The sequence below is a fragment of the Sinocyclocheilus rhinocerous genome, unplaced genomic scaffold (assembly GCF_001515625.1).
Source record: "Sinocyclocheilus rhinocerous isolate Xijiao unplaced genomic scaffold, SAMN03320098_v1.1 scaffold53, whole genome shotgun sequence".
NCBI classification, from domain to species: Eukaryota; Metazoa; Chordata; class Actinopteri; order Cypriniformes; family Cyprinidae; genus Sinocyclocheilus; species Sinocyclocheilus rhinocerous.
In genome coordinates, this window is record NW_015645538.1 from 318,219 (window position 1) to 345,866 (window position 27,648).

At 37.1% G+C, this 27,648-nt stretch overlaps 2 protein-coding genes across 3 annotated transcripts in view; both read left to right on the top strand.

Annotated features, from left to right (window-relative positions):
• The window catches only part of kcnq4 (potassium voltage-gated channel subfamily Q member 4), a 45,511-nt gene extending 22,471 nt beyond the window's left edge, over positions 1-23,040 (top strand). Inside the window, exons 2-15 of one of the 2 annotated variants that reach the window (XM_016509775.1) lie at positions 2,863-2,953; positions 5,212-5,338; positions 6,684-6,859; positions 7,248-7,373; positions 8,170-8,280; positions 8,369-8,464; positions 8,611-8,699; positions 10,164-10,289; positions 10,926-10,946; positions 15,100-15,326; positions 15,805-15,904; positions 20,191-20,322; positions 20,444-20,582; positions 21,391-23,040. In XM_016509775.1, the coding sequence (XP_016365261.1) occupies positions 2,863-2,953; positions 5,212-5,338; positions 6,684-6,859; positions 7,248-7,373; positions 8,170-8,280; positions 8,369-8,464; positions 8,611-8,699; positions 10,164-10,289; positions 10,926-10,946; positions 15,100-15,326; positions 15,805-15,904; positions 20,191-20,322; positions 20,444-20,582; positions 21,391-21,594 (1,765 nt within the window). In that variant the 3' untranslated portion in view covers positions 21,595-23,040. The remainder of the gene's footprint in view (positions 1-2,862; positions 2,954-5,211; positions 5,339-6,683; positions 6,860-7,247; positions 7,374-8,169; positions 8,281-8,368; positions 8,465-8,610; positions 8,700-10,163; positions 10,290-10,925; positions 10,947-15,099; positions 15,327-15,804; positions 15,905-20,190; positions 20,323-20,443; positions 20,583-21,390) is intronic. The other variant, XM_016509776.1, reaches the window with a different exon arrangement.
• A 3,220-nt stretch (positions 23,041-26,260) lies between these two features.
• LOC107706175 (protein JTB-like) overlaps positions 26,261-27,648 on the top strand; it is a 6,355-nt gene continuing 4,967 nt past the window's right edge. Inside the window, exon 1 of the mRNA XM_016509777.1 lies at positions 26,261-26,432. The gene's annotated coding sequence lies outside the window, so the exon portion shown is untranslated. The remainder of the gene's footprint in view (positions 26,433-27,648) is intronic.

Genomic DNA, 27,648 nt, shown 5'->3' on the forward strand with positions numbered 1-27,648 from the left:
AAACTTTTTTTACACTGTAAATTTTGTATTATTATTTTTCAAAGTTGTAAATAAAACAAAGATTTATGTAGTACATTTTGAAAGAAAATAGTTTTAGTCTTTCTGTACTTCAGAATTTCATGTTTAGTTCTATGTGTATTTGCCGTTTCTTTGTAATACTTTGTGAAATTGAATAGCAATTTCTGAGTAAAAAATATTTCGCTACCCTTTTTTCAGTGTAAAATTCAACCTGGACCGATTGTCAACACGGGCACACCATCAGAGAATGGTATCGACATGATTTACAGCCAAATCATGTGCTTACCAGGAAATACAAACACACGTGGCACTGCATTGTTTTCACCTCATGAGACTATCATTTCTGCTGATTTGAGGATTTGATTTCTGCTTTTGGCAGATTGACTTTGGGCTTGGAGGTTGGGTTCAAAACTTGCTTCTCAGCTGAAATGCTAGCCGCACATGGTCTTTGCATGCTGTAATGTATCTATTTTTTACTGTGTTCATCGTTTTTTGATGGAAACCTATTGGGGGCAGCTAAGCAGTTTCTGGCCATTTTCTTCCTCTGTCCATCCAGTCAGATTGTTGATGATTCAGGACTGGGAAACTGGGCCTTGGCTTTCAGTGCTTTTGGCCTTTTTTTCAGTCTGTTGTTTTATGAGGGATCGTTTCACCTGCAGTACATTAGTTTGGCAGTAATGAGTCACACTCAGCAGAAACGGTTCAGGGATGAAGTGACCTTTTAGTCTTGGTTTTCCAAAATATTATTTATGCATAACGAATGTTTGAGGAGCATGTTTAAAACTTCAAATCAATGCCCTAATAGTTCTCATAATCTTTTATATATCTTTATTTGACCCGTCATTCTCTCAATCTACATATACTTAGAAAGATACTGTCTAAAAAATATTGTTTTTTTTTATTGTTGTTCTTAAAGTCATAATTCTTTTCTTGCACTCCCAACTGCAAACAGATACTGCAAATGGGGGAAATTTCAACCTTTCAGAAACTGTTTAAACGTAAAACTTTGGAAAATGCCTCCAGAAACCAAGTCCATTAAATACGCTTGAAAAGTGTTTGTGCATGTTAAATTAGCACTAAAATCCATGTATTATTAATCTTGTTTGTTTACTTTAAACAACAGGTGTTTCCACTCACCCGTGATTTGCAGAATAGATTTGTTTTCTGCTGCTTTTCCATCCAACACATGAAGGCATGGATTACAGATTCAGCATTCTTTGGGATGGTAAACACTGTAAACTTTAGAAAGTGTATTATTATCCTTGGCCTTTTTTAAGTGTTTATAGGCTCTTCTGATGTCAACGGATGATCAGTATTGTATTTGGAGGACGACGTTAACTGGCTGTTTGCCTATCTTTGGCTCCTTCCTCTTTTCTGAGTGAATCAGTGTACAGCTCCTCATTAAGATCTGTCAGTCTCGTAATGCTCTTCATTCCTTAGAGTTTGTGCTATTAGCAACCTACTGTTTCTAACAATAATTGATTGTGAAAAAAGCCCCAGGAGTTGAATTTCAAATGTCCTTATGGGCCTCATTGAAGGGATAGTTCACCCAAAAATGAACGTTCTGTCATTAATTACTCACCCTCATGTCGTTCCAAAACCGTAAGGCCTTCGTTCGTCTTCAGAACACAAATGAAGATATTTTTGATGAAATACGAAAGCTTTCCGGCTCTGCATAGCCAGCAACGCAACTACCACGTTCAAGGCCCAGAAATGTAGTAAGGACATCGTTAAAATAGTCCATGTTACATCAGTGGTTAACCTGTAAGGACATAGTTTACAAAATTAAGGTTAACCACTGATGTAACATGGACTATTTTAACGATGTCCTTACTACATTTCTGGGCCTTGAACGTGGTAGTTGCGTTGCTGTCTATGCAGAGCCGGAAAGCTTTCGTATTTCATCAAAAATATCTTCATTTGTGTTCTGAAGATGAACGAGGGTCTTACGGGTTTGAAACGCCATGAGGTTGAGTAATTAATGACAGAATTTTTTTTTTTGGGTGAACTATCCCTTTAAGCAACAAGGTTCCTTTGTTGTGACTATTTGAATCATCTTACTTTTTCTCACAACCAAGATGCTGTTGCTCCAAACCGTCGCATTACACCCAAAAACACAGCTGAAAAAATTCATTCTGTCCTCGTACAGTTAGATCGCAGAGCTGAGAAGTAAGGCAGCGGGGCCAGATGTGTCCGGTTTGGCATCATCCCCAGCAGCAGCTGTTTGCGCAGAGTCAGTCGGTCTCCAAGAGCTTCTCCGAGAACCGCGGGGCGAATCCAGCTTTTACTTTACAAAGCTTCAGCTGGGAGCACCTGGAGCCATCCGGGAGCCCCAGTTCTTGCGAAAGGGCCCCTTTTTCCAAAGAGTCTGAGTGCTCCCGAGAAATGGCAGGAAGTGGGGCTGTAATCTCTGCTTTTATCCACTCCATTTTGAGTGGGCATGCTGGGCTTTCCAAGCGGGGTCTGTGACAGCAGTGATTAAGAGCATCTGTGTGTATGAGCTGAATGCCAGCTTGGATTATGGGGTGTCATGGCGGGTTTCTCTGTCCACCAGAGGCCAATAGTCATCAGTACGTGTAGAACACATGTTTGTTTTTGAGTTTTTGTTCAGTCTTTGCTGTGATATTTGTGGTTTTGTTTGTTGATTTGTTTATTTTTATTTTTGCCGTTGTTCCCTGAGGTGTTGAGGTATATATTAAAAAATAAAAATAAAATAATAAATCTGCATTAATTTAACTGTGTTTTACATGATAAAGTATTACTTAATACAATAAAAATACAACACTCATCCCAGTTTTGTATTGTATTTTGACCTGTTAGTCTGTGTGTTTGTTTGTGTTTCAGTTTTCTCCTAGTGTTCAGCTGTCTGGTGCTTTCTGTTTTCTCCACCATCCCAGACCATCAAACATTTGCCAACGAGGGGCTCTTCATCCTGGTAAGGAGTTAAAGTGACACAAACTATACCTTAAACAGTAACAACACTAATCACTTTAGGGAAATTATATCATAAGAATGCTGATTGGTTCATGACACCACAAGAGCACAGTCCCAAACCCTTCACTAGCAGCTTTCCTTAGCGTTAACATCAAAGGCAGCAGACAGGGAAAAAGTTAAGCCTGTGCTTTTAAAAATCTCTCAAAAAACATTTGTCACTGTAAAAAATCTACTATAATCAAATATTAGCTATTTAGATGTTAAATGGCCAGGCTTTTTTTGTACCTAGATGGTATAATTCCAACATCTACCAGCAGGGCCAGAAGCAGCCACTTTGCATGTTTATTTATTAAATATTTTGGCTAATTTCATATAGCTATCAGCTACCAATTAATGTGTAGTACTCTCAGATCTATTTAACCCATTTTACCATATTTAAATACTGAAATACACTGAAAAGTGCATAGTTCACCCAAAAATGAACTTGTCTTCTCTTGTATGATGAATTTCTTTTATTTTTTTAAGAAGATATTTAGAAGAATTTGGGCAACCAAACAGTTGACTTTAATAATTAACTTCCATTGTATGGAAAAAAAAATACTGGGTAAATTCAATGGCTACCGGTTTTGAATGACATGAGGGTGAGTAAATGATGACAGAATTTTCATTTTTGGGTGAACTAATCCTTTAGCAATGCAAGTGTAACAAATATTTTTGAATAAATGCAATAATCACAAAAGTAGACATGACATTTTTTTTCTTTTTTTCTTAATTACTGAATGAATCAACCTCTTTGATCATCTCCAGACAGGTTTAAGTCTGACACAGTATACATTGTTTCATATCTATTGAATTGCATTCAAATGAATCCACTGACTCTCTCTTACCTGTTGAGCAAATGGTTTGACTTCATTCCTGTGTTTTATATCCAAAATTGTAGTTTAAAGAAAATTGGCAGGCGTGGACTGTCTGATCTGTCTAAGTACCTTCACTAAACAGCATCCACATTGTCTGCGCGTCTCTAAATACATTCATAATAGCACATCATCTGAATAGTTAATCGCACAGGGCTTTCTCTGTGGCTGTTAGTCCATCCAATCGCAGTCGGTATATCTTTTTTTGAGGTGTTTTTGGAGGTGTGTCTTCAAAAAAGGTGAATTGGGTCTTTTTTCTGTTTGCCAGCTTTATTGATCAAATGTGCCATGCATGCAAGCCTGTTTTGCTGTCTATTGTGTTACTAAGAAGTTTATTTTATTAGTCCAGCCGGTATTGTTTTGAAATCCTTCGTAAGCATAAACGCGTACATATGCAGTAGAAAGTTATTATTAATTCATTATAAGGCTTTTTGCTAAAGCATGTTCTGTGTGCCGTCCATCTTGAGGGATTGCGAACTTTATTTAGTATGATAAACTATTATCAGTGTTCTGTATACGGCTCCATTATAACACATGAGGGGAGCGTTTGCTCACTTTATAACTGCAAGGAAAGACATTTAGCAAATGATTAGGCCTTATTTTCATTACCGTTTTAGCAGCATCTCAGGCCGGATTAATTTCTCATCTGATTGGCACACGGTAAGCATTCTTGTACTGTCTCATGTCTCCCTGTGGCTGCGTTAAGTGTGCATTTTGTTTTCCGCTGGGATCTTTGCTCTGGGAAATGGCAGTGTAAGCACACGGCAGGATTCAGGTGTTGTCGAGTATGCAAGAAGTAGCCGACTCCATCCAATAATCTTAGCTGCAATTCTATAATCACTCATTCAGTATGAAGTGCTTTCCCTCTCACACCGACTTTCTCTCCCAATTTTTTTCCATTTAATGGTCTCCTTCAGGAAAGGACTATGTTGTCTATCATGCAAGTTCTGGTATTGACTTTACTCAGTCTGTAATGTGTTTGTTCATATTGAGAGCGCGGGTGCCACTACAGGATCTGTAATCAATACAAGCATTTAGCGCGGGCCTCTGTGAATCCAAGCTGTCTGTGGCATCTTCGACAGGAAGAGAAGCAGTCATTTGAGTTAGCGTAAATGATAACTCCCATAATAATCTCTCATTTTTAATGAATTAGAGGTATTTGACCAGTCTAGTACTTTAGTCTTTACTGCCAGGTAGTTTATTTTTATATTTATAGATTACTGGCAGAACATGATCAGTCATCAGTGATTTTATTGCTATTTTGATATATTTATTACCATATTCAAAGTACAAGATGGACATTATTAAGAGGAATGACTTTGATTTCATGTCGTTTGACTTGCAGGAGTTTGTGATGATCGTGGTTTTTGGGCTGGAGTACTTTGTGAGGATCTGGGCAGCCGGATGCTGCTGTCGGTACAGAGGATGGCAGGGTCGGCTACGGTTCGCCAGAAAGCCCTTCTGCGTCATAGGTAAAGACCTGGAGCCTGAGATCAGAAGCACCATGTGAGGGGGAACAAAAAGTGTTTGTATAAAGATCTATGGCAGAAAACACCATTCACGTGTCTAAATTTAGTCAGTCCAATCAGGTTTCTCCTAAATATTCTGTCATCATCTACCCACAGTCATCTTTATCGAGACATACATAGTTTTTTTTTTTACTCTGGAACACAAAAGGAATTATTATTAAAAGGTCAAAGCTTTTTTATATACAACAAATAAATGTACACTACTGTTCAGATTTATTCTACTGGTAAGATTGTTTTCATATATGTTGAAAAGCACTCTCATGCTCACCAAAGCTGCATTTATTTGATCAAAAATACAGTTAAACTGTAAAAATATTGAAATATTTTAAAATGTAGTTTATTCATGTGATGGCAAAGCTGAATTTTCAGCATACTCCAGTCTTCAGTGTCACATGATCCTTCAGAAATCATTCTAATATGCTGATAAGGTGCTCAAGAAACATTTCTTTTCAGTGTTAACAACAGCTGAGCTGCTTAATGTATTTGTGGAAACTGTAATGCATTCATTTTTCAGGACACTTTGATACTTTAAAAAGTATCAAAAAAATTTCAAAACAGCATTTTTGTAAAGCAGAAATCTTGGTCAGACTTTATTGTAAGGTCCAATTCTCGCGATTAACAAACCATTAGCTACAAATTTTACCTCAATGAACTACCTCCTAATTTGCTGCTTATTAATAGTAAGGTAGTTGATAAGTTTAGGTATTGGGTAGGATTAGGGATAAAGAATATGGTCATGACGAATATGTCATGATGAATTATAAGTAATAAACAGCCAATATGATTGATTGATATCATGATTGATTGATATAGAATTTGTCTATACTGAAGCGTTACCGAAATTTTTTGTAACTTTGTGAATGTGTTTACTATCGCTTTTTATCAATTTAATGTGTCTCTTTTGTAACATTGTAAATGTCTTAACTATCACTTTTGATCAATTTATTATGTCCTTGCTGAATAAAAGTATTCATTTCTTTTAAGGAAGAAAAATGTTACTGACCCCACACTTTTGAACAGTAGTGTGTATAGATATCAATGTACAATAGGCTGAGATTTTAACCCATTGCACAATTAACATAAATGACATCAGTAGATGTCTTTCAAAAAGAAATGACTTTTTTTTTTAAAGTGGTGCCCCTTAAAAAAAAAGATTGTTTGTTACCCCATATTAGTGAAATAAGATGCATTTAAATATTTTTTTAATATATACATTTAAATATCCTATTTTCTTTGTTTCTCTTCTTCTGTTTTTTGTTCTTGTCATCTATGGTTTTTCATTTTGTAGACTTCATTGTCTTTGTGGCGTCGCTGGCAGTGATAGCTGCGGGCACACAGGGAAACATCTTCGCCACATCTGCTCTGCGCAGCATGCGTTTTCTGCAGATCTTGCGCATGGTGCGCATGGACCGCCGGGGAGGAACCTGGAAGCTGCTGGGCTCTGTGGTGTACGCTCACAGCAAGGTGACGCCACACATGCTAATCTATCACAGGATGATTCAATATAATATCGTTGTGACATTTGTTTAAACCAGTGTTTCCCAACCGGGGTGCCGTCTGTCGAGAGCAGGGGTGCCGTGTAAAAAAATCATTTTTTAATATTTTTAAATTGCTAAAATGTTCAAAAAAGCAGCTATTATATAATATCCATTTCTGATGTCGCCAATAATTAGAGATGCACTGAAATTCCGGTTTGGGAAACACTGGTTTAAACCATGATTTAACTTATAAAGCATATACATAATCCAATACAATACAAAGTTCTCCAGTTAAGTGTTATAAAATCTTCTGAAATACTCTATTTATAGCTTTCCATTGTCCACTTTTTGTTTAACTTTCCTCTCTGTTTCAGGAGCTGATCACAGCCTGGTACATTGGCTTCCTGATACTGATCTTTGCCTCGTTCTTGGTCTATTTGGCTGAGAAGGAGGATAACCAAGAGTTTTCCACTTATGCTGACTCCCTCTGGTGGGGAACAGTAAGTACTGCCCTCGACTGAACTAATGACCCGTGTCAAATGCTGTCAGATGTGTTCTCTCAGTCAGTTCCCTGGCTCAGAATAGCTTTGTGGGAATTGATGTTGCAGCTATTTTGTGTGATTTCTACTGGGATTATAATTCTGCCTCTAATAGACTGATTGCTGAATAATACCCTGAATCTATTCTGCTGAGTTAGAAACGATTTTTAGAAGCATCACGCCTACATGCACACAGTGGACCTCAAGTCAGGGGTATTATAGTTTTTCAGAAATGTAAATTTCATATTTGTATTTAGTGTTATTTAGTGTAAGTTAATGTGTTAAATGTTTTTATGGTTCATGGTCAAAGTTCTAATGTTATTATTGCTGTCTAGTAGAATTTTCATGTTCAATGCAGGCAGGTTGTAAAAGTTTTATAATCTATTAAAAAGCTGTATAAAAGCTGTCGTTTTATTATATTTTAGCTAGTTTTGGAGTCATTCATTTTACATGTATTTTTATTATTTAAGTTTATTCATTTTTATTAATATTAGTTTTATTTCAGTTATACTAAAATATTTAGTATTTTCGTTTTTTGTTACTGCCACTGCCTTAGGCTTTTCTTTTCAGCAAATAACATATAAAATAATTTTGACAGATTTTGCTAATTGTGTTTTACTTGTTGATTTTCCTGACCTTACAATGCACTTCACACTGATTAACCATTGACATGTTTTGTGATTTAGAAATTTTGAAATTAGATGGAAAAAGCATTATTTGTATTATATGTTATTTATACCTCCACTGTTTTCCCCAGATCACCCTCACTACGATCGGCTACGGTGACAAGACACCACACACCTGGCAAGGTCGTCTTTTAGCGGCTTGTTTTGCCCTGCTGGGGGTGTCCTTCTTTGCCCTGCCGGCTGTAAGTACTGCCGTCGATTTTTAGGCCGGTGACATTTCTTTTCCCACCGATCTCAAACCATCTAATGGTCCCCTGTCCGTTCTGTAAGGGCATCCTGGGTTCAGGTTTTGCTCTGAAAGTGCAGGAGCAGCACCGGCAGAAACACTTTGAGAAGAGGAGGACTCCCGCTGCCAACCTCATACAGGTAACTGCTCAGTCAGCAACACGCCTGCCGCGAATACAATCATGATTTCTATTTCCACGTCCAAATACGTGCATGTTGTGTGTGTTGTGTACATGTACGTCTGTGTGTGTCATCTTGTGCCACGCTGTATCGTGTTGTCTCCCCAGGCTGCATGGCGTCTCTACTCTACAGATGCTCAGCACTCATATCTCACAGCCACCTGGTATTTCTATGACAGTATGCTGCCGTCCTTCAGGTAAGTATGACCTGTAACGGAGCCCTCCGCGGAGATGCTTATCTGTGCCGTGCAAATTGAACTGGCCTTGTGTCTAACTGATATGACTGACAGGTGGCTTTGCCGTTTCGAGGTCATGATTTCAAAACGAAGGGGTTCAAAATATCCCATATATAGCATTAGTCAAACTGATTTATAACCGAGTTTCTGAGAAAACAATATTTTATTCATGATAAACACACAATCAATGAATCCTCCCTGCACACGCGCACAGTGTTATTTTGAAATCCCTTTCACTTTAATTAAAAGTGGTACTTTGACCCAGAAATCATGATTTAATTGATAGTTTTGCAGTTCCTTTTATCATTTTGCTTTATTCATCAGCAACATTAATTTTTGCATGTACTGAAAGCAAAGATTATGACATGAGTTTTCATGAGTTACGTGAGATTTCATTTTGGTCCCAGTTAATGTGGGATGAAAAATGTGGAGAAATAGAAATTGTAACCAGCATTTTATACTTTCTCTGAAAACAAGTCTTATATCTTAATTTGTTTTAGAGATTAATACATATTTGTGACCCTGGAGCACAAAACCAGTTTTAAGTTGCACGGGTATATTTGTAGCAATAGCCAAAAAAACATTATATGTGTCAAAATTATTGATTTTTCTTTTATGCCAAAAATCATTAGGATATTAAGTAAAGATCATGTTCCATGAAGATATTTTGTAAATTTCCTACCGTAAATATATCAAAACTTAATTATTGGTTAGTAGTATGCATTGCTAAGAACTTCATTTGGACAACTTTAAAGGCGATTTTCTCAGTATTTAGATTTTTTTGCACCCTCAGATTCCAGATTTTCAAATAGTTGTATCTCGGCCAAATATTGTATCAATGGAAAGCTTATTTATTCAGCTTTCAGATAATGTATAAATCTCAATTTTGAGAAAATGACCCTTATGACTGGTTTTGTGGTCCAGGGTCACATTTGTAGACATAACACTAATTAAACAATAAGAAGTAATTCTACAGTGCATAAATATGTAAAATATTTTTGAAACTAACACATTTTTTTCACAATTTTACAATGTTTTGGTTCAATAATTGGTATTCAATATATGATTTAATTCCTTTTATAAAGCATCTCAGTGTTCCACATTTTTGGATTGTTCATAATGTATTTCTATTTTTCCCTTAATAATATTTATCCCACATGCATTCTTCTTTGTATGACTTCATCTGACTAATTATCATTCATTTAAAATGACAGGGAAGTTTGTATTTCTGTTTAACATTGCTTAGACGTCAAATCTAAATGTTTTTTAAACTGAATTGCCCCTGTCTTTTTAAAGTGTTTTGATGGTTAATTTGCCATTTTGTTTTTAGTCTTTTGTTTGTTTGGCTTCTGTTTTCTTTTCTTTTTTGTTTTGTTTTGTTTCTTTATCATGTTTTATTATTTTTATTTTTTGCTTGTGGGTCAGAGAACTGACATTACTGTTCAGTCACCTCCAACGGCAGCGTAGCACCAAGAAGGTTCTTCACAACTCCTACCACACCTGGCTGTCGGGGCTCCGGCCGTATAGCTCCCCCTACCTGTCTGGGGACAGGTACGACACTGTCCAGTTTAACTCTCTTCCTAGAGGACACTAACTCTTCCCTGCAATTTACAGTAATACAGTTAAATTCACATACAGTACTAGCATACCATAGTGTAGTCTCAGGTCATTACTTAAAGCATTCGTCAATATGTAAGTTGTTTACTGGAAGTTCAACACCTGACACTCCAATAAGCTGCGGTTAATGCGGCTGCAGTAGTTTTACTTGTTGTGTTTTCTGTGTGCCTTTCTGTGTTTACTTGTCTTGTTTTTTGTGCTGATACTAATACACATCTATACTGGGACATTGAAAGATTTATCAGATATGTGATGAAGTTGTACAATTTGATTTATGGTAGATTGTTTTGAATTTTGAGGGTAAAAAGTTAAATAGTATTTAAATATAACTGAAAATCTCCATGGTTGATCACATATCTGATGCTGGTCTTTGGTATAATGGCCTTTGTGCGTGTGTGTATATGTGTGTGTGTTAATTCCTGCACACATTTGTGTGTGAGCATTATCACTTTACCCTTTGACCTTTCAGTGTGTCTCACAACCTATCTTCATACCCCTTCGTTCAACTTCTCCATTCTCCTCCTCTCCTCCTCATCTCTCTGCCATCACTCCATCCATTCACGTTTTCAGGAGGACAGACGTTCCATGCAGGTTTGTGGTAGGCTTTTGAGAGGACTGTATTTCGCCCAATGGGAAGTGTCGTTGGCCGTGCTGTGTTTACAGTTTGAGGTGCTTTTTGTTTAGTGACGATGATACAAATTAACTGGGTCTAAGATGCAACGATGGTCCGGCTGCATTCAGATGCATTGAAATCTAATCAAATAGCCTCACATGCCAGTATCTGCATGCCACGCCATCCCTGCCTGCCTCGACTTTCTCACTCTACTTTTCCTGAATTACCTTTCACCCCTATAAGTTGCACATGTTGTAGCCCTTTCAACTGATCCTGGGGCAGTTTTTCATTTCAGTGCAAAAAAAAAAGCAGAGATGTGCTGAAAGGCTGCAAGTGCTGATCCTGAATGTGTGTGTGAGCTGACCCACTGACCCTTTCTCAAGGAACACTTATTTCTCCACTTATTACTGAGTTACACTTTGTTTTGAAGTGCACGTTATGTGCTTGATGTTGCTCCAAACCTGTGTTATTTTCATTCATCTGTGGAACACAGAAAGAGATATTAAGCAATATTTACAATAAGAGTAAATGGGGGCTGGAGCTGTCAAGAAAACAAAATGAAAGCACTATAACAGTGGTTCATACAACTTATGTGCTATATTCCAAGTCTTCTGAAAATGTAAGTCATTATGAGATTCGAATACATAGATTAAAAGAATATTTAAGTAGTTAGCGGCTTAAATTTTGGCCTGTTCCTCACACAAAGTTGTATATTATGGTTTGAAATGTAGCATATTAGGCTACTTTTATGGTATTTTTAATGATGCGTTTTGTCATTTTTAAAGCTTGACCGCCCAGCCCTGTTGAAAAAAACAGCATATGCTGGTTAGGTATGTTTTGAACCATGGCTGCTGGTTTGAGCTGGTTTAAGCTGGTCCTTAGCTGGTCATGTGCTGGTTTAAGCTGGTCCTGAGCAGGAGCTAGTTGCTTAGGACCATCTTAAACCAGCTCAAACCAGCAGCCATGGTTCAAAACATACCTAACCAGCATATGCTGTTTTTTTTCAACAGGGAGTCCACAATGACTTTCATTGTATAGGAAAAAAGCAGCAAGGAAATGTATCAAAACATCTCCTTTTGTGTTCCACAGAAGAAAGAAAGTCATACTATATTTGAAATTAAGCGGAATGAATTTGCGTTTTTGGATGAATTATTCATTTCAATATAAAGTTTTTATGTTAAGCTTAACTAACAGAGAGAGATGAATCCATTTCCGCTTACAAGAACATCATCTACTTGGGTTGTATTACATACTTGCATATGAAACGTAAACGTTTGCCCTGCAATCTCATGCAAATGCACACTAAAAACAAGTGTAACACCCGGCACAGCTGACTAACCCTCACGACCCCTCACAAATCCCTCCCTCTGCCTTGTGTGTCTCTTCAGTCAGCTCATATCTAAAAAGAGGGGTTTCTTCCGGATTCATACTGGCAGTAAGCAGAGGTATCCATGTGTGATGTGCCTGTGCACACTGGGCACGATCCGTCTTACCCCTGATGCCTGAAACTCTCTGAGCCTTACTGATCCAGTGCAGCTCGACCCATTCTTGGAGATTCATAATGCCTTGTGTGAAGAGAAATTCATAGTCATCGTGACTGGATTACATTCCTCGTAAACTGTGAAAGACAAAGGCTGCACTAGCTCAATAATCTCAGTAATCTGCCCTTTAATCTGTGAGAGGCTGACCAGAGAGCAGAGTACTGTATATCTCTGCTGAATGCACACAGATGAGGCCTGCATGAGCTCACAGAGCAAAGATAAACCATGCGGCCGGGTGTAATTAAAAACCTGAATAACTTTTCTTCATGGTTTATTTCGATATGCATGTCACTTTTACTTAACGAGGCTTAATCACTAATGGCATTTGGATGCAGGAATATCAAAAGTTCTTGAGACAGAGCTGTTAAACATTTTGAAGGAGAGGTCTGCATGTACGATTCATGCTTAGAATGAGATCTTTATATATTTTAATGTTTAAGCATGTGTTTGTATGCTAAAAGTAATCTTATGTAGATTTGTGGGTTGCTAAATTCTACATTCTACATATTATTTCAAGTCTTTACACACTTGAAATAATTAACCCTGGGTCATTCTAAACCCTTGGTTATGTTGCTTCATGTTTCACAATGCTCATAATTTACCTGGGGTTAACAATTAATCATGGGTATTTATAAAAAGAGGTTTCACACTGTACATTCCTCAACCCTGGGATAACGTTCTTATGTGCGGTGTCAGTGTCATTTATTAAACGAACAACGCAGTACGTGACCTGTTTACGTAAATGCTCTAGAATTGCGCATCCTCATTCAATAGGCAGATTACTATCAATTTTTATTCAGAATGCACCTTTCGGACTATAAAGGTAAGAACAGAATAATCTCTTGTTCACTCCAATTCACGCCTTTTCCGTCACCATTCAATATTTTCCCCTCAAATTCTGAGACGACTGTTTATACAACGCGCAATATTTTCATGACTGTCCAAAGCGCATGAAAATGAGGCACGTGATTGGCTGTCATAACATTCGAACGCCGAATCGTTACACACTCTACATGTTTGCTAAACCTGCTCCAGAGCAGGGGTTCATACGGGTAAAAGTGGTGCTGACACCACTTCTAAATTTCAAGTGTGAAACATTAAAAGTGGATTTAGAATGACGATATGGGGGGTTAAGCGACTTGTGAAAAGCTGAAATGATGACTAGGACTGTAGAAAATCTTACTTTCTAGCATGTTTTCATCAATTATTTGATTTTTTTAAAATGTCATTATTCAATAAAGTTATGGGTTTAGTTTGGTTAACAAAATGTTTCAGCTAGAAATACCTACTTCAGCATGCTTGTGCTTGGTTCCATGGATTCAAAGAGTGCTCTTGCATTTCTACCGTTGTTCCTTTTGATGGCATGCTACAGGTTAATACACCATCACCCCTCATTCAACTCAAGACATTAAGCTCAATATCTGCTATGCTTTCTTAACTTTTTAAATAATAATACAAATAAACATTTTCATGCGTTCTAAAAGTTTGTTCAGTTGAGGAAGTAACAAGCTAATGTGATACTAGATCCTTTTATTGAAAGTGATGCACTGCAAAAATCATTAATTTTGTCTTGAAAATATGTTTGAAACCAGAGAAAACTAAATGGAGTAAGTAAAAATTCAGAGATCTTGAAAATCTTGTTTTAAAGATTATTATTTTTTAGTGGAAAAAAAAAAGACAATACTTAGAAAATTGTTTTTGTAGTGTTTTCCAGTTAGCACAAGCTGTCCTGACAATATTTAAATGTTAGGATATTGTCTAAAATGTAGGTGAATCTGGACTTCTTTTTCTTGTAAACCATGAAATTATGTGACGCTCAGACAGGGCAACATATATAAACATTTTCATGCGTTCTAAAAGTTTGTTCAGTTGAGGAAGTAACAAGCTAATGTGATACTAGATCCTTTTATTGAAAGTGATGCACTGCAAAAATCATTAATTTTGTCTTGAACATATGTTTGAAACCAGAGAAACTAAATGGAGTAAGTAAAAATTCAGAGATCTTGAAAATCTTGTTTTAAAGATGATTATTTTTTAGTGGAAAAAAAAAGACAATACTTAGAAAATTGTTTTTGTAGTGTTTTCCAGTTAGCACAAGCTGTCCTGACAATATTTAAATGTTAGGATATTGTCTAAAATGTAGGTGAATCTGGACTTCTTTTTCTTGTAAACCATGAAATTATGTGACGCTCAGACAGGGCAACATATCTTCGATTAGCCATTTTCCTTCTATGTGGTGTTAACATTACCATGGAAATTAAACTAATCACCTGTTGATAGATCTGTCTGTTTTCTAACCCTTTTGTCTGTTTGTCTTCGTTTTATGTGACGCTCACACAGGGCAACATATCTTCGATTAGCCATTTTCCTTCTATGTGGTGTCAACATTACCATGGAAATTAAACTAATCACCTGTTGATAGATCTGTCTGTTTTCTAACCCTTTTGTCTGTTTGTCTTCGTTGAAATGTATTCTTACCTAAGCAAACATAGTCTCTGAAAAAAATGTTTTACATTATGGAACATGTTGGAAAAAGATGAATTTCCTTGTTTGTCACCAAATCAGATCATTCCTCTAATTTTCTTGCCAGTGGGAAGATGGGCTTCCGTGACCGCATTAGGATGAACAATTCACGCTCCTCTCAGGCTATCCGGAGCAAGGCTTCTCCTTTACCCCCAGGTAATGTTCGGCGTTCCCCCAGCACGGAGAACGTTCCTGAAGCCACCAGCCCCGGCAAGGTCCAGAAGAGTTGGAGCTTCAATGATCGGACTCGATTCCGTACCTCTCTCCGCCTAAAACCACGCCCCGCTGCAGATGGTAGCTATCTCTGTCCACATGTTTAACTTTATACAAATACATATTTACATACATAAACTACTGTTCAAACGTTCAAGGTCGGAAAGATTTTTCAATGTTGTTTCAAAGTCTTTTATGTTCACCAAGACTGCATTTAATTGATCAAAAATACAGTAAAAACGGCAACATTGTGGAATTTAAAATAACTGTATTCAATTTGAATATATTTAAAAATGCTATTTATTCCTTTAATGGGAAAGTGAATTTTTAGCAGCCATTACTCTAGTCTTTAGTGTCACATGATCCTATACCACCGATATATATATACCACCGATAGCCTCGTGGGCAGCGCATCGACATATAGCGCCATTGCGCTTCGGGCGTCCCGTGTTTGAGTCCCGGCTCGCGGACCTTTCCCGATCCCATCCCCCCTCTCTCTCCCACTTCGCTTCCTGTCTCACTACTTTTGCTCTTCTCATTACGGACTGATCTCTCATAGTGGAGGGAGTAGGAGAGGAGCACACAGAGGACAAATCTTACTGTGATGTCGCCATGGAGGATGTGATACCAGCAGTAAAGACCCTTATTCGTGCTGTTAGGTGAGTCAGGGGTTGAAAACACCACCACATAGCTCTGCAGAGTCCTATAGTTCACTTAATGACCAAGTATTCTTAGATAATGTCACCATGCATGCCATTCAGTTTGAATGAACAGTTGGTCTTTTGCAAAAGGGACCTTAGTATAGAATCTGCTCCGTCAGCCATGACCTTTTCACGGTGCAATTACATCAATTGACCATTATGGAGACAAAGCAGGGTTAGACTCATAGAGGGCATGGCAACCTTCGGTTGTGGTTCCTACTTCTTGCTTAAACAAGCAGAAAGTAATCGAAGATGTTCTAAAAATATTGTCAAGTTCTTACTGAGAAGCGAGTGGCCTCTCTATGATTGGTCAGTGCAGCACGAGCTCCTAGTTCAGTGAGTACAGGATGTTATGGGTGATTCTTCAGTTAGGGGGACATTGTTGTCCACATGGATGAATTTAAAGAAAAACAGCTTTTTTTTCTTTCTTTTTTTTAAACTGTCATTCTGTTTTAAAAATGGAAATAGCTTAGAGCATTTTTGTCTAATTTTTAAGGGTATTGAAATATTTATTTAGGCAGCAGCTATTTGTACTAAGTGTAAATAGATAGCAATGGATTCTATTTACACTAAGTGAAAATAGCAGTATTTTTTAGCAATATGCTATTTACACTAAGTGCAAATAGCTAGATTCATTTACAGTTAAAATAGCAGGATTTCCTGCTATTTATACTACTTGCAAATAGTGGTAATTACCTGCACCTCAGTATTGTAGTACATTATAAAACAGTATGCAATAATAACGTATTGAGTGTAAATTATCATTTCAATTCAAATTATTAAATGGATGCCACCTTGTTGGGACAATAAAGCCCTCCCTAACCCTACCTGATACTCTACTTTCAACTTTTTGATTACTTCCTTCATTTTTATTGAAAATAAATGCCTCTCCGATGTGATATGAAATTTGAAAGGGAGAAAAAAAAGTTCGGCAAAAGGCGGGTTCGAACCCTGGTCGGTCACATCAAAAAGACTGCAGGACGCGCTTTACCATTTACACCACTAGAGTTGACGTTTAATAGCTGTCTTTTGTAGTGTTGTAGACAGTGTTAATTACCTTAATTTTCCTATTAACATGTTTATTAGCATGAAAAGGAAGTTGCAATCATCTTTTCACCCCTGTTGTGTCGTTTATCCGAGTGAAACGACTTCTTGAATGAGAAAAACAACATTCCATGTAAAGCATTTTTAAATGTTAAAATTAGAGAATTTCTACTTTGTACTCTAGCCTAATAATAATTTGTCCTATAGATTCCTGTAGCTCAAATGTGAGTCACTTTAAATGTAAATGTCAAAAGTAAATGTGAAAAATGTCATTACATGTCATCAGCATCACAAGTATAGTAACATATTATGCCAAAATTCAGTTAAAGGTTCAGGCCGTTATCAGATCTTTATAACAGGACATGTGATAAATGTTTTAATAAAAACAAAAAAAACAGTTTAAAGAAGTTTCATTTTTCAGGATTTCGAGGAGTCAAAAACGTGCATATATTTGAAGGATCACCCATATGTAGAAATGCATAAGTCTCATATTTTCACCTTACTTCACCATACTGCACCTGTGAATGTCACACTTTCTGAGAACAATCTCATCTTCTAGCCTTTTGTCCTGACCAGTATACCATGGGTGATTAGGTCGCATTGGCCAAACAGATTCTCAAAGCAGAGCTCCAGGTGTGTACATCCTCACAGGTGCATCATTTCCTGTTATCTGGGCAAGAAGATTCTGTGTTTTACATAAGAGCCCTCGATAAGATTGATGTCCTTAAGGAACGGGTAAATTTTAGCTTCACCACAGTGCTGAGGTTTCACTTTTGTGGAAGGCCCACAGTTTATCAGTGTTCTGCTGCACAAATGTGTACAGCGTACTATTCAGGCTTAGGACAGAAGAACGTACAATGCTCTAAAACCAGAGTTACTTTCTGCACAGTTTATAGTGTAATAATTATTAAAATGGAATATTTTATTTTATGTAATTTAGTTTCCTGGTTTTGGGTGAGCACACCTCGTTCAAATGATTGCCATGAATTAGGTCTGCTTGATCACAAAAAAGATTTTCTATTCTCAAAATATTTCATTTAAAGATTCCTGTGTGTTTGAATGTTATTTTGCATTTATCCCTACCTCCGATAAATTATGAAGGCTGATATTTGTTCACGCAGCTATTCTTAGAGATTCCATCTCAAATGCTTCTGTGGACTGGGGTATTCTAAAGCTGACCATATAATTGATACACCCATACAGTGCATTGCCATCAAGTGAGCAAGTCAGCATTTTAAGGAAACCCTTGGAGGATGGAAATAAATGGGATTTCTTTTTTCCATTCCCTCTCTCCTTCTCTTTTTCCTTACCCTCTCTTTTATCCACACCTGAGACCCGCCCTGGCAAAATATGCAGCTACCTGCAAAATTAAAAGATGAAAAAAATACATATACAGACAGCAAAAAGCCTAAACTCTAGAGTCATCAAGAAACTTGGGGGAGGTTGACGTGTGCTGTGGACCAGCTGTGGACTTTTTCTGAGATCCGACTGAAACTGCACCATCACCCGGGCAGAGATGCACAGCTCAACATTTGCTGTTGCACACGCAAGCTGTTCCTGCGAAACAATGGCTCTTTTAAAAAAAAATAGTCCTCCTCAGTATGTAGAATTAACCAGCACTAGAAGAATTCTTTCCAAGCTCGGTAGTGCATGATAGTGCACTGTGACAATAATAAGAAAGATCAGTGCTGATTTAGAGAGGGCTAACCTGTCTCTGACTAACAACTGGGGGGAAAAAAACACTTTAGGAGAAAAATGAAGCACTGTGGCGGTCAAGGGCATCTCTGCTCATACTCGGATGCAAACAATGATGTCTAGTACATTTTCAGCTGCTTGTGCACTGAAAAAAATGATACAAATTTTTTTAAAGGTAAGTGGTTGCAAAAAATTTATTTTAGCTACATTTAATAAAAAAATGTTGAAAATTATTCAACTAAATTTGTTTATTGAAATGTAGCCTAAATAAATTGATTGCAACCACTTACCTTAAAAAAAATTTAGTAAATTCAATGAATCATTTTTTTCAGTGTGCCTACAAACAGTCTCAGAGATTTACTGAATTATCTTAAGGGTGCATATATTTTTTTTTGTCCTGTAGGAAAATGTTTTGTTCTTGAATCTTTGACACCACCAATGCCACTGTCCTGATGAATTGTAAAGAGAAGTCTTGGGTCATGACAATTTCCTCTCCTCACATCACAGAAAAACCCTAAAAAATAAATAGAATATTAACCGTCGGTCTATTATATTGGAAATATTTGGAATTTGTGTTTGATTGGTGTTTAAAGCTATTTATTGTAAATAAGCATTTTATGAATATTTTGGTGACTTTTCAAAGAGTGTCTTTTACCAAAAAAAAACTAACAAAAAAAAACATGAACTTTCATTTTTATACATGTCCACTGCAGGGGACATCACAACTATTGTGCATAGGTTTTGACCATTAAACGAGACATTACAACATATGAGAAGATTAAAAAAACATTCATTTTTGTATTACATGTTGCCTAATAATTGGACAGTATGTTTTAGATAGGCAACACCCATTTTAAAATTGTGTAATAAAACAGAAAATTAGTGTTTGTATAAAACAGTTTGTTATATTTTAAACCTGACATTTTTAGGATATCAGAGTTTTAGGGGAGAGAGTAAAAAATCAAATTAGCTTAAATTGATTTGTGAAAAAGCATAATTTGAAAATAATAATAATAAAAATCAATAACTGTACAATTGTCTTTTTTCTTCATTTTCTAAATAGTTGTCTTGATTGTCCTCTAGAGAGTACACACAATAAGGCATAAATCTGTTTTTTAAGATTGTAGTTTATCTTATGCTTCAAACACTACAGTACAGTGACGTGGAAGAAATTCCCATTTTTTTCCCCGGGTTCCTAGGAGGTTACATTACACAATACACACGCACACGCTTTCCCTCTGTGTAAAGAGGGTGTCATCTTCAGAATAATTACCAGCCGTGAGGTGGGGGATGTATTCTCTCTCTCGCTCTGTGCTGACTGTTTATGAGTCACTCATGTAATTGATAAGGCCTCTTTCTGTAATTAATCTTGTTTCACTTCTCGTTTCACAGCTGTTTGCAGTATTCCTGTTTTATCTTTTCCTGTAATGCCATGGAGGCTTCTACGTCATTCTGCCTAGATTCCGGGTCATTCTAATGTGCTTTTGTGTCTCACGTGAATGTAGGATTCTTAAATTCCTGGTGGCCAAGAGGAAGTTTAAAGAAACCCTGCGGCCTTATGATGTGAAAGATGTGATTGAGCAATATTCAGCTGGACACCTCGATATGCTGGGCAGAATCAAAAGCCTGCAGACAAGGTTTGATCAGTAGAAATAAAATTCAGACAAGCCATCATTCCTACCATCAGCTTTTACTCCTAACACAAAAGCATTTCCTAATAAGTCTCATTTAAGTTTTTGTTTTTGTTTTGCTTTTAAGGGTGGATCAGATCATAGGCCGAGGTACCATTCCATCAGATAAAAAAGTGAGGCCTGAAAAAGGGGAGAAAACTCCTCCTGAACTGGAACAGATGGACGAATTAAGCATGATGGGGCGCGTGGTGAAAGTGGAGAAGCAGGTAATCTATGAATATTCATATCTATCTGTCTGTCTGTCTAATATTATGCAAAGCTGAATTTTCAGCATCATGACTCCAGTCTTCAGTGTCACATGATCCTTCAGAAATCATTCTAATATGCTGATTTGCTGCTCCAGAAACATTTCTTATTATCAATGTTGTAAACTGTTTTGCTCTGTGATATATTATATTATATTTGATTTTGTTTATTTAGTACACCATGATACTTTAAAATTATTTAAATAGCAAATTTAAAAACAGTTTTTTAAATAGAAACCTTCTGTGTATTATAACTGATTTTACTGTCATTTTTATCAATTCTTAAATAATAAAAGCATGAATAAAAAATAATAAAAGTATTACTAAAGATCCTTAAATAATGAAAGTATTAATAAAAAAAAATCATACTGACTCCAGACTTTTAAATGGTAGTGTATTTAAATAAATACAGGTAAATGAATTACAGTTCATTTTAATTTAAATTGAGATGCAACTACCTATCACTACCAAATCTTGTTTTGCATCTAATCAAAAAAGTTTTTTAGAGGCTATTTATTATTAATTTTATAAGGTATCTTTAGTATTTCAGTGTTAGTTTGCTTAGCTTTCATTTGTTATGGCAGTAATTCATCACCTGTTTATATTGCAGCCCATTGTGTTTCACATAATAGAGTTGTGGTTTTGAAAACTGCTGATATTTAATAATATTCCAAACTTATTTTCCTGAACATTATCGGATCATCATAAAATAACACTAGATCTTGTTGTAGCTTGACTACAATCTCTTTCCCGCCCCCCCCCTTCTCAGGTGCAGTCAATCGAAAACAAGCTGGACCTGCTCCTAAACTTCTACTCCCAGTGCCTGAAAAAGGGCTCGTCCCACTTCACCCTGTCGTCCCTGCTGGAACCCGACTTGACCTCTGACTACCACAGTCCCACCGATCAACGCGACCTGTTCCCCTCCGCAAACACCCTTAATATCTCCCACTCAGACAGTGGCAACATGGAATGACCCCAGAGACACCCGGCAGCAGTCCCGCTCTGACTGTAGCATCAGGGCAACTCATCCAAAGGCTAAATACCTCCCTAAATTAACCTAGCACAGTTCCTCTAAACAACTGCTGTATCCTTGCATGGGTTCATCCTTTGCACAGTGGATGGTGGCTTCTGGCCAACCTTTCTAGACTTTGCCTTGCAAACTATGCCCTGATATTTCGCAGTATGTCCAGTTTTTATTTGTAACAGTCTTTCTTCTTTTTACTTTATTTCAACTGATTCAGGAAAGCTTTAGAGAAATATTCTTACATGGATGAAGATATTATTGAGGTTTTGTTGAACATTTGGACTTCTTCCAGTAGATGGCAGAGTTTTATCTGAAGTGGTCTTCAACCGTCACTTTTTATCAGTCTACCAAAATATGTGGGGATGAATCTCTTGACTGCTACAAAACTGTCCCCTTTAAATTTCATTGATGGTATTTCTTTCTTGAAGTCTCTGTGCCAATACGGTTTCTTGGTTTTGTTGAGTTTTTGATAACCAGTAGGCCCCCAGAGCAATTCTATTTTTCTGTCTGTCTTTTTTTTCTAAGAAATCAGGGCATTGTGAACTGAATTTGAATTTCGGACTCTTCTTCTCGGCCTTGGCCTTGCACTTTGGCCTGATGCAATAGACTCCTTGTGCCACCAGAAGTCTCTGAGCTTCTAATGAATGTACTGCATCCAGTACTTTTTCTTTATTTATCACTGACATGTCCTTTGAGAAAACGGCATCACAGATTGCTATAAAGAACAGCATGATAGACTGATGGACAGTATTTCCACCAAAGCCTCATCTCCTGTCATTTTGTTCTTGCATGGTTCCTCTTGCCACTTCAGGAAGGAAGGAACTTCAAAATGTGAGACCCTCAGGTTTCCTTCGCACATCTCTTTGGCTTATTGGGTCCCTCTCTTCTGCGATAGCACCCTGCCACTGCATCATCTCTCAGAAGCCCACCGTGCAAAAAATAAGAAAATCAAATAAATAAATAAAAATATTCTTTGATGAAATAGCCAGCATTAAAGTGCATGTTGATAGTTTGAATAGTTCAGGCAAGTTTGTTTTAATTTAGTGGGGTTAGTTATAGAGGCTATTCATATGCTCTTCTCTCTGATCTTCAGCCTCTTTGCCTTGCAGCCCATCTCTTCATTCAGCATGTGCATCAGCCTAACTGCAAACAAACAAGAGGGTCAAAAGTAGTCTATATCTTCTCCCCAAATGAGACTCTCAATTAGTTGAGATTTAAAGGGATATTTCACTCAAAAATGGTAATTTATGTCCTTCCAAACCTGTATGATGGACATTTTTCATATTTCTACACTGTTAAAGAAATCAGTAAAAATATGGCACAATGTTATACAGGTGTCTTACCCGTAGTTTGAATTTTGCACTACATTGCATTGTGTTTTAGAGGTAATGTAAATGTCTGTAAAATTACTGGACAATTACCAAAACATTTTCCTTTTCTTTTTTTATACAGTGTAGGGTTCTCCAAAAGCAGAAGTATTCATATTTGTAGAAGCTTCTATTTAGTGGTGAATGGAAACAACAACAACAAATATAATTTTTGCATTCCCATTTCCCTAATAGCATAAGAAAAACTGATGATAGTTTTTCTGACTTTCCAAAACAGAAAAAAAAAATATTAAGAGATTGATTATGTTGATTGATTAGCTGTGGAAATGTATAATCACAGTCTGTGAAAATGGTCCATTTTCTTTCATCTGTGGAACACAAAAGATATTTTAGAAAATGTCTCTGTGGCCCATACAATGTCAATGGGGTCCAAAACAGCATATCAGACCCTATAGACCAGGGATCCTCAAATCTGGCCCACGAGATCCACTTTCCTGCAGAGTTTAGCTCTAACCTTAATCAAACACACCTGAGCATGCTAATCAATGTCTTCAGGATCATTAGAAAATCACAGGTAGGTGAGTTTGATCAGGGTTGGAGCTAAACTCTGCAGCGCATTGGCCCTCCAGGGCAAGATTTGAGGAACCCTGCTATAGACCTTAATCAGGTTAGACGCCATATTAAAGGATAGTTCACCCAAAAATGAAAACTACCCCATGATATACTCACCCTCAAGCTATCCAAGGTGTATATGACTTTCTTCTTTCAGACGAATACAATCGGAGTTATATAAAAAAATGTCATGGCTTTTCCAAGCTTCATAATGGCAGTGAATGGTGGTCGAGATTTTGAAGGCCAAAAAAGTGCATCCATCCATCATAAAAAGTGCTCCACACAGCTCCGGGGGTTAATAAAGCACAGAGCAGAGTCCAAAACAAAACACGGTCACAAATTATAAGTACAAATCAAAGATTTCTATAGAAAAATGATGGATTTTGATATAAGCCAAGAGAAGACTGGGTTTCCTTTGCTGTAAACAAAACTTCTCATGAGACTAGCATATTCTCACTGGAGCTTACACTACAACTACGTTATCCGCAGGAACACCACTCTTTCATGAATGTGCAGCAGAAGCTACAAATTAATGCCATTTATAAAGCTTGGAAGATCCAGGACATTTTTAATATAATTCTGATTATGTTTGTCTTAAAGAAGAAAGTCATATCCATCAGAAAATCAACACCTACAATGGCTTGAGGGTGAGTAAATCATAGGGTAATTTTCATTTTTGGGTGAGCTATCTCTTTAAATTTAAAACAGTTGAAAATGAGACTGTGAGGACCAGACTTGCAGTCTACACAATGGTCCTAGATCATGTAATTTTCACAACTCGCAACTTTCAAAACTGTTTTATGGTGTTTTTGTCTTCTAAAAGTTTTTTTTTTTTTTCAGAAAGACGTTTCATCAGCTGAACAATCGGTATGTTGTTAAACAACAGTACAATCCATTGAACACACTGTACTTCCATCCCTCAAGACTCGTTTTCATTCCTGTCAAAAATTAAATACAGTGCTACCCTGACTAAGAACTATTAAAGCCATACACATTTAAAACGGCATGAGTAAACAATGGAATAATTGTCTTTTTGGGTGAACTATCCCTTTAATTCTACGATGTTTCACCAGGTTATGACCTCACAGTGAATGCTTTGTTTTGCTACATTCATCATCCCTTAAAGATCAGTAGGTCAGAGATCAATCCGGCATGAAGAAATACTTATCATACATTATTTTTCTTGTCCGATTATTCAAGAACAAAAAAGATTCTCATAGTGTCTCACACGTGACCTTAACCTCAGCCATGTACAGACTCGCCACTATTTTTGAAGAATTGCGTAAACTGGGAGCACTGAGACTAATCCGAGTCATTGAGATGAGCATTGATGCATGATCTCAACATTAATATCTATGCATGCAGTTATGGGACTGGTTCCAGCTTTATATGACATGCAGTTCAGGTAACGGACAGCATGGAGGAGACTGTAGGGAATACAGCACTCCTCTGCCTTACTGACATAGCAAGAGCACACTGACTATGTGTTTACGGTACAACGGTGGACCTAAGAGATCGTTTAGGCCACTTGTCATGGCATTCATTCATCATTCTAATGGACAGAACTGGAGTACACAATTCAAGCAGAATTTTCTATATTTACTTTTCTCTTGCACCTTCACAGATTCCAATATATGCGTTTTGAAAATCTCATTCTTCTTTCACCACATTTGTTTCTACTGGACTGTATTTGAAAACAAACACTTGTTTTCAGAAGTTCTTGTTTCCTGAACACACACTCTCTAACTTTTCTGTCCCTTTAAACAGAACTCTGAACCTTCAGGCATTACGTAATACTTTTTTCCTCATTGATTGGTAACTGCTAATGTGAGAGGCAACTTGATCTATAATATGTATGTTTAACTCTGACATGATTGTAAAAAATGAATAAATCCAGATTTTGTTTATGAAAATCAGGTGTAACGGATCTCTGAAAGTAATTTACAGTAATTTAATGCTCTTCTGTATACATTTTTAGAAGAGAATTTTCATAGAATAGTGTAAATTCATAATAATTTCAATCCATTTTAATCAGTTTAAGTGCATCATTGCTGAATAAAAAATAAAAAAAAACTTTTTCATTTTAGTGAAATGAAGACCAAGATATTACATTCTCTGTGTGTAATTCAAATTTATAGAATGGGCTTAAATTGTATGGTAGCCTATAAGATAAAATATAACAATTATAAAAATGAACTAAATTAAATCTAATTTTTTAATGTAATTAAATCTAATTAACAAAATGTAATGTTTTCCCATACAAAAATCCTGCAGAGTGTCTAGATGTGTCAGTTAAAACACTGAAGTTTTAATCTAAACAGGATTTGTAGAAAAGATCAACTGCACTAAACTAACAGAGATGAATAAAAGAGGTGAGTGGCTCTCCGCCAAAAATATATATCCTATTTTGTTTGGATAACAGTAGCCGGTTCTCCAACCATATACATTTATGCAAATTTTGCATATTGAGTTGTATTGTTTTGTTTGCATGTTCTAAACCCACGGGTAATTTAATAAAAGAGTCGCCGTAGCTTTCCCAATAGCTACAACTACCCATACATACATATCCACATTTCGAGAGGATATACGGACATGACAATGGAGAGCCGATCCACTGGAGGGCGATACACTTTAAATCTGATTTGAACGCCACGTTCTCCTGTGACGTAATCCTCTCCGTTCCAGTATGGCAGACAGGCCCTTGTCTAGAGGTCTCTGTAAATAAAGACATTTATACGGTGTATTCAGAACTAACAGTCGTGTTTATATGTAGTGATCGATGATCGCTGACCGTTAAGTGTTTCAGAGATCCTCTCGTGGGAATGTCCTCGGGTGATATGATTTGGGGTGAGTACTGAGTGTTCCCTGCTGATGTGGACCGTGTTTAGTTGGATCTCATCACACTTTCTCTGTTTACGAATCTCGTGAGCTCATCAGCGGTCCTACTTCTGTATTTATGCGTGTATCCACAATCGACGGTGAGCGAAGTCAAGTCATTTGTTATGCGGCGGAAGTTGTTGTTCCTTCGTTTTTATATCAAACACTACATTTATGTTGAATTAACGGTAGGTGTTTTTCAGTAACGTTAGACTGTTCTCAAAACCCCGTGAGATGTAAACACTGCTTTGATTTAAGCATTTAATCCAATACTTTATTATTAAAATGACATTACATTTTAAGTAGCTTTAACGTAGTTTGCTACTTTTGTCAGTAACTTCATGTGTGGCTTCATTGTAACGTTAGTTTAATCGCTTTTAGAGTGGCAAACTACGGAGTTTCCACCACGGGGGGTTTTAGCTTCTCTGCTAACGTAGTTTCCACAATAGTAGAAAAGTAAAACATTTTTTATTACTCTGTTTTCTTTAACATTTTATTTGTGTCTTTATTCAACACATAAATAGCCCAGATAATGAGATTATGGCCGTCTAGATCAGAAGTTGCCTTCAATAGCCTGTCAGGGTTACACGGGGCAGCTTATTGAGCACTTTCCCATTGAGAATGGGTAACAAATTTCTATCTGGATAATTTAGATCGGTCGTGGGCCCTGTGTCTGGTTGGCCGTTGACAGCAACATTGCTCAAAAAGTTGACCCGCGTGTCTCATTAACCTCACAGTGGCTACGTTTTCATGCAACCAAATCCATTTGTAATCGTATCGACGGCTCAATCCGAAAAAACCTTCATGTAAACACCTTAATCGATATGATTGAGCTCGATCGGAATTAAATTTCGATCGGATTGAAGGGGGTGGTTTATTCCTTTTTCTAATACGATTGAGAGTGCATGTAAACACTCGATCGGATTGAACCCCGAAACTGAAAGAACTGCGCATGTGCAATGACGCAGAAATAACGTAATTACTTATGACGCGCAGAACGAGGGCTTCTTCCTTTTGAGTGTTGTATAAATGCGTGTCCTGTCATTACAAAACGCTCCTTTCACTCGGCAACTGTGAAGTGGAGCAGGACAACCTCCCACCAGTCCTTGTTTTGGAATCTCATCCACAGGCAACCCGTTTTGGGCGCGGGGAGGGGCATTTTTACTGTGATAAATATGAGCAGCAC